Source organism: Podarcis raffonei, chromosome 5, assembly GCF_027172205.1.
Source record: "Podarcis raffonei isolate rPodRaf1 chromosome 5, rPodRaf1.pri, whole genome shotgun sequence".
NCBI classification, from domain to species: domain Eukaryota; kingdom Metazoa; phylum Chordata; class Lepidosauria; order Squamata; family Lacertidae; genus Podarcis; species Podarcis raffonei.
Window position 1 is genome coordinate 36,493,481 of NC_070606.1, and position 12,992 is coordinate 36,506,472.

The following is a 12,992-nucleotide window of genomic DNA, read 5'->3' on the forward strand; positions in this document are numbered from 1 at the left end:
AACAGACTAAAACAAATTAAAATTCATGATCTGTGACCTTTCCTCTCCCTTGGTCCCCCTCCCCATTGTGAAATACCCTATGATTTATTATTTTTTATAAATAGCTTTCCTTACATAATTAAGTCACATTGCACTGCATACCTTTTGCTTAATTCATATGACTTGGTACTTGGTTCTTTTGAAGCATTCCTTGGTACTTGGTTCTTTTGAATCATTCCTAGGCATTTGAGCAATGCTTTCTAGAAATTTGCTGCTGCTAGATGAGTTCTTTAGTAATTTGCATTCTACTAGAGAAGAAACAATATGGGGGAAACTAGGCTTTTGATTTTATCAAACCATGAGATACTAAGGAGGCAGGTTTTTAAATTAATGGCTGTACAGAGATGGCTGGTCTCCTTCAACAAGTTACCTTTGAAGGGGGAAAGCTGTTCCTTGGCCTGCTCCTAGATCAGCATTCTCAGAGGTTAAGTGCACACTGATAATAAATCCTTTGGTGTCTTTTTCTGAAGAATTCTAGGAAGAAAATAGCATTGAATTCAATGGGAACTATTCTGAAATAGGTGTGGATAGAACACAAGTTTGTGTTTTCTGCAGGCCTTATGCTGTACTGTGTAGCTTCAACATAAGAGTATTGGTTTTGTATGTTTTACTTGGGACACCTCCAGCCAGAACGTAACTATATCTTGCTGTCAACTGCAGAGAGGTGGAGTAAGATCTCTCCTAAAATGCCATGTATTTAAAAGTATGCAATGGCTGAGGCCTTTTACAAAGAGGTTTTTGCAGGGTTGATAAGTGCTGGAGAAAGAAATAGGGCATGTGACTAAGGGTGTGCACATATGATTTCTTCCTGGAGATTAATACTTGCATATTTAAGCTGGTCAGTCAGAACTTGTTGTTCCTGAAAGATGAGTTTATGTTTTCTGATGTCATGTTCCCCTCCTGCTCTGTTCATTGCTCTCCCATTCCATCACTTTGTACTAAAATGTTAGCAAAGAGGAATGCTGGACATCAGGTAGAATAGCAAAACCAAATTCACTGCCAATAGCTAATAAGCCATAAGTCTTCAACTATAGCTTGCTTCCACTTCTAAAACAAGCTTTTAACCTCTTTGCATTATAGCTGTACAGCATAAAAAAACTGTTAAGGCACACTGGGGTTATGCAGTGACAATAATTTTTTTTTACTCTTCCAGGAGTGCTGATAAATTAATTATTTATTACATTAAACCTCCTAAAATTGATAGTAGTTTATTTGTAAATTGGAGATCAGTCCACATCTATAGGCTATATAAATCAGTGCTTCTCAAGCTATCTGATGTGGTGAACCTGTAATCCCTCCCCATTCAAATAAGCCAGGGACCAGTCCCTGAAGTGTCCCACCCAAACTGGGCTGTGGTAGAGTCATCAGGGACCAGTAGCTAATGGCTTGCAAATCGACACCAGTCTGCAGTCCACCACATTGAGTAGGGCATGCAAAAATGATATATAATATTCGGCAGTTGCTGATGTTTAGAGTCTAGGCATGGGGTTTCCAAACTATGGACCACCAATGGTCTGTGATCTTCATTCAGGTGGTCTGGTATGTCCACTATTAAATATTCATACTGATTTTTAATTGCAGTTTTATTGCTTCTTTTAAAAGAAACAAAAAAAATTATACAGTATATCTCATACACTCCCTACAACAGGCAGAAAAACCGTTAAACCGTCTACCAAGACCATCAGCTGTTTTCTAGTGTTCTAAGGGTGAGGGAGGTTGAGAACCACTGGTTTAGACTTCTTATTGCAAAGGTAAGTCTCTGGTAGAAAAGTACAATAGGTTGGAGTGATTCTTGGAAACCATCTACATTTTAGCTTCTTTTTTTTTTGGTCCTTCCATTTTATACACAGCCCCACCTGGAGAAGAACAGCTGGGCAGCTCTTGTGAGTGAAGAAACTGAAAAATCCTCCTTCCTGCCCTTGTTGCACTTCTATACCCCCCCCCCCGCCCCCGGAAATCAGCAGTGACTAGATTTCTTGGACACTGGTTTGCTGCCATGATGTCTGGTTTGCTCCTTAGTCTATGTAAACATCTTAAGCAGCTTTGCAAATAATTACACAGGGAATGTTTGCCCGCCCTAACTAACCCTGTATACTTTGTACTGCTGCTCCTTCATCCTTCCCCATCCTGCCTCTACTATAGTACCCCTACTATAAACGTGCCATCTTCTTGTTGCTGCGACACTTCACCATGAGCTTAAAAGTCAGGTTAATTGATAACTGGACTTCAGTATCAAATCTACATGGCTAGGATATCTGGATTCGTAAGTCTTTAACACTTATGGTTGAAAGAGATGGGTGATAGAATGTTGAGGTAGAACTGACAGGTAATAGAGCACTGTGCTGCAGTTTTTCCTAACTAGGTGAAACAGTATAGAACTGTGGTTGTTAGTATGTTTGCATGCCTATGTTCTCTATTGCAGACTTTTATATTAGTTGGCCCTTAAATATGAAAAAGGTAGAGAAGTGCAGCAATTAACTTTGACACCTGACTCCTAAAATAGCTTTTCAAGAATAGCAGCAATAGTGGATGGGTAGGGTGAGTAAGTATGATGCAACCTAAGACTGGGGACAGTGACTGGTTATCCTTCGCAAGTTGCAGACTGGATGGCTAGATAAAGTTTTTTTTGACTGTAGCCTTTGCTTATCTGTGCTTCCTTGTTAATGCAATTTAGTAAAATTGTTTCACTGGTCTTTCTCCTCATACCCACAGGTATTTGCAGTTGTCTCTCGTGGTCATAACTGCACTTTAGGTATACCTATAGATATAATATTTTTGAATTCTAGTTTTCAGAAGTGTTTGTGCTGCTCTTTTATGCATATACTCATTGGAAACTACAGTGCAACTGTTAATCTTCCCCCCCACAATTTTTTGAAAAGCTTGATAAGTAGAAATTGGAATAATCTCTAGGAGTGTAATTTACGGTAATAGATTTCACTTCTTAATATCTCATTGTGCAGAGGTGGTGAACACAAGGCATAGTGGGTTATGCTGCCCTCTTGTGCTGAAAGTCAGGAAACACATACCTTTGTCCATTAATAGCTCCCTTCCTCCTCTTGACCAGTCTGTTTCCTGTCTTGACCAGGAGCAGAGGTGTGTGTGTACTCCTCAGTTGCCTACTCCTCAGACTTGTGGTTAGTGTTTTAAATACATTTTGTCAGTGTGTGTGTGTGTGTGTGTGTGTGTGTGTGTGTGGTCTTTGTCTGATCTGTGTTTTGTATTGCTTGCCAGAAGTCCCCCCTCCAGGTTTTACCTTACTGGTGTTTTCCTGCAACATCATTTTTCCTCAGCTTTTATTATCTGACTTTCACCATCAGGTCCAAAGGGTGTGTTACAACAGTTTAAAATTCAACATTTAAACAGTTAAAACAAATGACACCTTTGATAGTACTTAGTTCTTGGTAGAATTTGAGTGACTTGGCTAAGGGTTTACACAGGATGGTAGATGCAAGCTGAGATACTATGTATATATGGACAGTACAGTAATAAAATAAGTATACTTTAAATATAAGTTAAATTGGCTTTAATTGTTTCTTTGACAGATAGTCTTCTGGATAGTTTTTGAAGATGTCAGTACTGTAGAATCAAAGACAAATAGATGAGTCTTTCTATATTGTGTAATTAAACCAAAAATAAGGTTTCTGGGTCTTATACTGCTCCTTTGTGTCCATTTAAATAGCAGAATAGCAGTTTAAGCTTTAGGTTACTAGCACTGTGCAAGTTCTTATTGCATGACAATATTCTGCCATTGCCTGGAGGTTTGAGAAGATACTACTTTCTTTCACTGACTTTAAAGTGGGGCTTTGTTACCTAATTTTTCTTTTGCCCATTAGTGGTTCTCTTTCTCCTCTGATTGCAGGATGCTGAGCAGATATATCTATTCCAGTATTCTGGTTGTAGTTCAGGTACTGAGCCAGAAATGTTTTGGAGTATTTATTCCATTTTCTTTGTTTAAGTATGTAAACACATGTGAAGCCTCAAGATAATAATAGAGGCTGTCAAGGAAGGGAACTCCCCACCGTTTGTGGATTCCATGAAGTGTGTTGTCTTTTCTGCCAATGCCAGAGCACAAGGAACTCTGATAGGCTTCTGAAGACAATTGTGCTAGAACATTACTTTCATCAAGTGCTCAACTTTCAGAATTTCTTCCAGTGCTGATTGCTTATCTGACTCAAGACTTCATCTGTGCACTTTCACTTCTAGTTGCCTAAACAGTGCAGTTGGCTTATACTTTCAGTAGAATTCTGAAGTTTTCAGGTGACCCTGCAGTGCAGTGCTTAATGGGTTCTTCAGCAAGTAGTCAAATATCTGTCAGGTTCCATGCCTCTTTATCAGGGAGAGCTTAGTGCTGATTGCAAAGGAGTGAATCCTATACAGGTGACTCAACTTACACGCGGGTTACATTCCAGGGATAGTGCATAAAGCCAAAATCTCATATAGTCAAAACACATTTTGGGTTCAGTGGTGGGTGGGATTGCCAAAGTAATATTTTCCTGGACACCTGCCCTCTTTCTGCCTCCTTTTCAATTTTCTAAAAATAAAGAATTGCCTACTGTGTAAAGCTGAATGTGTGCAAGTTAAATGCATGTAAGTTGTGAGTTACCTGTATAGTTAAGAAAACTTAACACTCTCTAGGCAGGCACAATTCTATACCACTGCTCTGCAGTCACCATAGCCATCAGGTCTCCTTTTCACTTTTCCACCAATGCCACTATTGAGAAGAACATGTCTCAAGGTATGCTTCTGCATTCCAGTCTGCCTTGGCTGTATGTCTCTGCCTAGAAGTTGAATAGAAGGCTCCTAAAGGCCACCCACCTAAAGTGGTAGGTACAGTTCTGTCATCCAGGTATCCTTCCATGCTCTGCATTTATCATTCTGCATGATCAGTCTTCCTAGACAGTGTAAAGAAGGTCAACTGCACTTGAAGAATGCTGGGATCACTGCAGCATCTTCATACTACCTTGTCAGCATTGCAGAAGCTGTCATTTGAGTTGTTAAAATCTGTGTCTCTTTGTTGTTTCTCAGATTGGTTTTTTTAAACCCCTAGTTGTCATCACTTCAGTCTGTCATGGTGGTTGTTCTTTGCACAAATTTGTCATTCATCTCATAAACATGCTTCCATTTTCAGCAGGAGCAGGAGCTTGTCCTTATAACCTGTTGCTTTCCAGCCTTGGAAAGGGCATGGTATTGTCTGGCTGTGTGAAGAGCTTTGAGGTTTGCTTTGGGAACCAAACAGTTTAGGCAGTCGGAGGCTTTCTTTAACTTTTTTCAGCCAAAGTGACAGGGCGAGCGTCCACCAGAGCAAGGTGAATAAAAGGCTATGTTTTCCTTGCTTTCATATTCTCTGACATAGACTTTCCCAGCCTTGAGTCCCCCAGGTGTTGTTGGACTATGACTCCCATCAGCTTCATCCAGCATGGCCCAGTGGTCAGGGATGATGGGAATTGTAGTCTCAACAACATATGGGGACATAGGGTTGGGAAAGGTTACTCTAAATTACCTGTTCCATCTAACATTATAACTTACTCTGCAGATTGGTGGTAGTATCTGCAGTTTTTGCAAATAATACCCTACACAAAGTTTGTTGAATCTCCACATGGTCACATCCTAACCTGAGAATGGTTGGCAGTCTCTTGATGTGTGCAGGACTTTTCGATATTAATTTATTGTTCCTAACCTTTCAGACAATCTGATTTCTTGTTTGTTTCGTTTCACTCAGCTTCTCGGAAGAGAAAGTTGTTTAGCTGTACCCTGTCTCTCCTGCTTCTGGAGTTTAAGATGTATCAGCTCTCACTAGCAAAACATCTGTATGTATTTTCATTCAGGCAGGGTTGTTCTAAGGACATGCCTAAAATAAATTCAATTTTGCAGCAACAAGAAGAATTGATATTGCCAAAGTTTTATCCCACTTCTCCATGAGTAGGCTTGGCATTCTTTAGATGTGTGAAGAGCTATTAGAGCATACGTTAATACAACAAACTACTGAGGCAAACAAACTCTTTCCACCCTAACACCTTAGGATAGAAAGTAAGAAGCTACACCTTAGTTAGGTGGATTAAAGCGTGCATCACACTAGCTTATGAATCACTGAAGTTATTTGTGCCAGAACATCTCAGCATATTCAACCCTGACAACTTCAGCAGCTTTTTTCAGCAAATGCGCCTTTTTGCAAGGTATGCAGAGTGGCTGTGCAGGCTACACCAACAGCATTCATTAGGCATTACAAAGTTGATAAATGTTCTTCAGCAAAGGCAGCTTTGGGGAGGAAGTCCTCCAGCACGTTATTTAATAGGCAACTGTTGCATGGTTCCCACTGAGAGGTTTTTAGCTTAGTGCATCTCACCATACCATATATTAGCACCTCTAGAGAAGGAACCCTTGCTCTCACTTGAAAGGGGTTTCTCAGAGGCATTGAACACATGGTAGGTCCTTGAATTTTGGGGATGACGGGCAGGCTGTACAAATGCTTAATTCTGTGAACTGCCCTGAGATCTTATAATGAAGCGTGTCATATAAATTGAATGAATGAATGAATGTAGCGAGGATTGTTCTGCTTTCACAGTTGGAGGCAATATGCTTCTGAATACTAGTTGCTGGAACCTACAAAAGGGGAGAATACGCTTGTGTTCAGGTCCAGCACAGGTTCTGGTTTCCCCCCGGCAACTGATTGGCTACTGTAAGAACAGGATGCTGGATTAGATGGGCCATTGGCCTGATTCAGCAGACTCTTCTTATGTTCTTAGGTTTTCTCCTGTGCTGCATTGCTTTGGTGATTTGTTCTGTATATCAGTAATGAAAGAGACTGGTCAAGAGATGGAGGAGCAAGGAACAGAGAAAGGTCTGTGCTTTGTGTCTTTGGGCAAAAATGGGTAGCATAGCCCACCATGCCATCTGAGAAACATATTTCAGGCAAGAAAAACGGTTCCTTTCCTTTTAGTAGGCTTAAGTGCTTATGCAAAGGTAATTTGATAGAGTGCAGTATATCAGGCTAAATATATGATACTTTGCTTCTTTATTACAGTACTTAGTGACAATCTAATGTTAACGTGAGGCTTCTGTTTGTTTGCTGAATTTATGCTATTTCAATTCCTGGATGAGATGGCTATAAAAAGATCTAGTTTGAGAACCTATAGAAAATTATCTGTAGTTTTACTTAAGAGGAATGTAGGCTGTGTATAGCCCGTGATGGTTGAAATTATGCAAATGAGCCTGACTGGACTCTTGGCCTCATGTGCTTTCTCCACCCTCGCTTTATTTTTTAATATATATGTATACACTATACTTAAATAAAATTCTCAACCCCACTTAAAAATTAGATCTTCTTTCCTAGTTAGTAGGGCAAGGGCAAACCATATGTTTGCTGGTTTGGATTAAATGGAACATCATGGCTACCTTACATCAGGAGGGGAGAGAGGGATATCCCATGTCAGCAAGGCTAAGGCCCAGGCATGTTAATGTCAGAACGTAGCTTACCATTATTTTTGAACTATACCTGTACTTAGATCATGTATATTGCTTCAGTGGAATTAAGATTTCACTTTCTTTTATGTAAGTTCCCAATGAAGTGCAGAAATCAGCGAAAGACTGATTTAAAATCATATTATGTATAATCTGGTGAAAAGTGTAGAATAGACGAACTTACTCTCTTTCTGGATGTCTTGCAAATTACTCCAACACAAAAGTTACTAGTGTACAAGATAGTGTGCAGGTTGTTTTTTTAAAAGATAAAATCAGATAATTCTGCATTTACCTTGAAACGAATCTCATTTCTATCAAGCATACGAAATGAATTTCTGTGTAGATTTTTTTTTAAAAAAATACTTCTGAAGACAACGTGTTTGTGCATTTGTTTATTCACATAACACAGTTTGTGTGTGTCTATATGAATTATTGTTGCAAATTTTAAAAAATTAGCATGATCAACCAAACAACATGGATGCTTACACTTGGATAAGTGCTATTTTGGTTTGTAATTACCTGTTTTGTTTACTTGCAGGTGCAAGTGAAGGTTTTTGCTTTTGTTTGGTTACACTTGACTATGATTTTGGGAAACAAGCCAACTTCAAAATATGGTTCACGATCCTGGCTTTGTTTCCTACCATGTATAATAATCACAATTCTCTGATTGGGTGAAATGAGTTGCTGTCATCAGTTTAAAATGAGTGGCATGCATGGAAAAGTTTTTTTCTTTTGTTACATTTATATCCTGCCTTTACACCAATGAGCTCAAGGTGTCCTATACAGGTCTCTCCCTTTCCATTTTATCTTTGCAACAGCCCTATGCTGTGGGTTAGGCTGTGAGGTAGGTGAGACCATAACTGACCCAAGGTAATCCAGTGAGCATCATGGCTCAGTGGATATTACTATACAGAAGGTTCTGGAGATAACAGCTGGTATCTGTTGAGCAGGTGCATTTTGCTGCAGATGATGGAAAGGCAAGTGTCAGTCTAGTTTTGTAGTTGTGAACAAATATTTATAACAATGAGAGTTTAACAAATTGTAAAACTTGGAGTACATAAAATAGTGTGAGCTGGATTTGAGTGAATTATCCTGGTGAGAGACAGGATGGTGGCTTTTGGAGTAGAGACTAGATCTTAACAAATCAGAACATTTTCTTTTCCCTGTGTTTATATGCAGATTTATATGTACCTTCATGCATACAAAAGAGCTGAAGGACAGCTTTCAAGCTCCCAGGACTTGCATTCTGCTCCCCTGTGTTGTGTGTGAGAGGCTTGGAGCCATATGATGCTGTGGTACAGGAACAGGAGATGTTCTATATCTCTTGGCAGCATATGCAGCTACCCAATCTCTGAATACTTAGAGCTTGCCGAAGTAGCCCAAATGGACAGACTGCTTCTGTTTGTACTCCACAGATGGTCTGACTGCAGCAAGCTTGCAACTTGGGAGGTTCTGGTGAAGGGAAGGAAGCGCCCTGGATGTGGAGATTCTGTAGCTCTTCAGTATTCTGATCCTTGCAAGGCTGTGTCTTGGCAGCTAGGAAACACTAGAGAGCAACTAAGTCAAACTTAGTGGTCAACTATGCATAAATCACCAGATCCATGGTGGCTGTTTTGATGACCGGGGCTGCATGGGTATGAAACAGTTTCTTGACCCTCAAGCTGAAGGGTAGACTGAATAAAATTGTGAGTTATATGACATATAATACTGTTGTTACACTGCTTGATCTTTCAAAATGGTAGATATTAATTTCTCTCTATTGAAAACATGAGCATTCTGCTTCCAAGTAATTGTTAAGATTACATGTGAGCAATCCAAGGCCCTCAGAGACCTTCCCTATGGGTTGGCAAACCACCGCCTGTGCCCCTCTGTACCCCCAGTCCTGTTCTTCTTAGCCTGCCAAACAGTTGTTTCCCTGATGGTGGAATACTAGAACCTTTTTCACTATAGAAAGTGTCTGAAATGGTTGCTTAAATCCAGTCTCTATAGTTACTTACTTGAAATATTTAACACTTTATTTACTATTTCACAATGTTACTCTGTAAATATTTCTCTTAACTTGACTATTCAGATATTTATCCAAATATAATTGCAATGGGTTTTCCTGCAGAAAGACTTGAAGGAGTATACAGAAACAATATTGATGACGTTGTGAGGTAAGAATTTGTGTCTGTGCATCTTAATGTCATCTGGGAGTAAATGTATAAATATGAGATTTCTTGGGGACAAATGTTACATCCCTGTGTATGTTCCCTTCCACAGGTTTCCCCATTTCTGAGATTATCACATATTTTATTCAAATGAGAACTAAAACAATATTTTGGTATCTTTTACAATGCAGTGTGTTTTTCTCTGCCAAATCTGAAACAAAAGCAAATATTAAGATTTGAAGTTTTAAGGTAATTAACTGAAGTATTACTTTTTTACATGACAATATATCAGCGTTATGTTTAATCTAGCTAGTGCATTCATCATTACTATTTTTATTTTTGTATAATTCTGCAGTTTGGTGTCAGTTCAGCAAATCTAGTACCTCTGAATTCATCTATGCACTTAATAGCCATATTGTGTAAGGCAGAAATTAGTTGACAAGTTTGGCTGTTAATTCTCCAGCTCTTTAATGAACGTTTGCCTCTCTAATTTTAATCTCTGCTAGTATGTGAAATCTGCGTATTAGGTGTAACATTAACAGATTCCAATCCCAATCCCCTTCACTTTTCTTTCTAATGCTCTCCTTCCATGCCAGCCCACAGATAGCAGTTCACACACGTACAATAGATGGAAGAAAGGGAGGGGGATGACAGAACAGGAATGACCTCATGATGATTTTATATAGTCTTGTTCCTTTTTTTGTCACTGTTTTGTGAAACTGTAATTCAAGTATTTACCCTCCCAAAATTTTCCACCGTAAATGACTTCTAGGGTGACTATAACAATTTATTTTAGCATTGTAATCTAACAGCTGCGGGAGGGCAGCTACACAAAGTTCTGGTGATAGAGAAGTATCATATTTTAGTGCTGAAAGGTGAAACTCATCTAAAACCAGGGTAAATAAGATCAATGATTTAATAAAAACATTATTTTAAAAGAAAACCCACTTTTTTGGGGGGGGGAGAATCATATTACATGCTAGACTAATATTAAATATGGATATAAGCATGTAAGTCCTGTTACTAATCTTTAAGCTAAGTAGATGCTTCTACGAGATCAATTGAGTTAAAGGAGAATTTGATGATTTCTGAAATATGAATGTTCATGCTCTATCTCCAACATAGGCGTTTCATTTTCACCTGTTAAAATTGGGGGGGGGGGCGGGTTAGGAAAATGCATTGCACTGGCATATGCATTGCACTGGAACTCTTTGGATGTTGCAGTTGCATCTGTACATAAAATTACAACCTTTCACAAAGTAGTTCAGGTGTTTCCACCTTCGTCCAATTTCTCATTACCTACCACAGTCTCTAGCACATACCTCCTTCACATATCATATACACAAAATGTTCCTGGCCAATAAAGGTTAGGTGTTGATTGTGTGAGAAAAATGTATGGAGCAGAGCATCATGATAGCTTACTGAGCTTGCATGTCCTCATATTGGTGGCTACTATACAGTTCCCTAGATTTTTATTAGTTAGTTGTGGTTTGATATGCTGGTTATCTAATAGCTTTACAATGGAGCACTTCTGTATATTTAGAAAGGAATAGCCACATATAAGTTAATTCTTTTAAAAAACCATTCTAAAAATTTTTTTTACACAAAAAGTAAAGGTAAGAAAATTGCAAATATTAGCACAAAACCTTTATTAACACCTTTAGTAGACCAACCAAAAAGCAGCTCATATTAAAATATTTTGCAAGCTTTCAAGTTCTCCAGAACTCTTCATCAGACTCCTTGGTGAAAATTGCAGTTGAGCGGGGGAGGGAGAAAATTTGGCTATTGAAACCATAGAGTGAGTTTCTTGTCATATTTTTAACATGAAATGGTCAAGGAAATAGCAGATACTTAAGTGATATGCAGGTATCACGGTTTTTAAAAAAGGGTGGGGGCCGAACTATATTTTTTGGGGGGGGAAATGAATGAATTCCTATGCCCCACAAATAACCCAGAGATGCATTTTAAATAAAAGCACACATTCTACTCATGTAGAAACACTAGGCAGGCCCTACAAATAACCCAGAGATGCATTTTAAATAATAGGGCACATTCTACTCATGTAGAAACATGCTGATTCCTGGGCCATCCGCAGGCCGGATTTAGAAGGTGATTGGGCCGGATACGGCCCCCGGGCCTTAGTTTGCCTACCCATGATTTGGACCCTTGCTAAATTCTTGTTTGCTTCCTCACTGTGACCTTGCTTTGTTCCCTGTTTTGTGAGAGCAGAGTACTGGAGAATTGTGCAAAAGTGAAAGTGTGCATAGAACAATAGGCAGTGTTTTTCATTGGTTATGCAATGAGCAGGGATTGATTATATGAGATTAAGGCTTGCACTTTCTCAGTTGCATTTATTTTGCAAGTTATTTGGAATTGGGCAATTAATGTAGTCTGTGATTAACTTTCATTTAGCTGCTTTAGTTTTCCTCATCTAAATTGAGGTTGAATCCCTTATTCTGAGGCAGATTCTATGAAATCTAAAATTAAATGCCAATATTAAAGAGTACTAATTCTTACCCTTGCATAGAACAATAAGGCCATCTTTAGAACAACATCTGCTTCAGTTTCTCAGTAAAAATGCTTTGTGGAGTAAACTGCAATTTTAATTTCACACACTTTCCCACATTTGTGCAAATTAAGGGCAGCAGCAATAGTAGGTACTACATACACATCAAAATTGATATCAACATTTAGGTGGAGATAGATATGTCTTATCGAGCAACTATGTAAAATAATGATGTCAAATATATGTTTGTGTGACTTGTGTGTATTTTTCTTTAAGGTTTTTGGATTCAAAACATAAAAACCATTACAAGATATACAATCTGTAAGTATGCTTCTTACATATACTTACCCAAATATTTCTAACAGAGGAAGTTAAGTTCCTTTTTATTTGAGAGGTAGATCTCAAAGATATTCAACAGACTTAAACATGAAAAAATGCTGAATGTAAGCATTGTGAACTTATTTTGTAAGGGTGGTGGTATGGTGCAGTTTAATGTTACTTGGGCTGCTTTAAATAACATGGTAGAATGCCTACCTTGCAGCTTGTAACCTTATGATAAAGTGAAATTATTCAGGCAGCTTTTGTTGATTTGATGACATCGTCACATTGAAGCAAAATTGTTATGTGTTTCATTAAACTTTTTGTGGAAAGCCTTAGTTTGCTATTCTCAGGCTACATTTTATATATTGAATTCTTTCAGATTTTGCTACATAGTTAAATTTCATGTCAAGGATCCTAGGACTTATAGTAAACCCGAAAGAAACAGATGTATGAGTAACATTTTTATCAATTGAAAAATATATATAAAGAAAAACATATAAGAATGACTACATCCACAC

General features: G+C 38.5%; 1 protein-coding gene across 1 annotated transcript in view; it reads left to right on the forward strand.

The window, feature by feature from the left end:
• The window catches only part of PTEN (phosphatase and tensin homolog), a 52,227-nt gene that overhangs the window by 13,261 nt on the left and 25,974 nt on the right, over positions 1-12,992 (forward strand). Inside the window, exons 2-3 of the mRNA XM_053388623.1 lie at positions 9,569-9,653; positions 12,430-12,474. Of these exons, the coding sequence (XP_053244598.1) occupies positions 9,569-9,653; positions 12,430-12,474 (130 nt within the window). The remainder of the gene's footprint in view (positions 1-9,568; positions 9,654-12,429; positions 12,475-12,992) is intronic.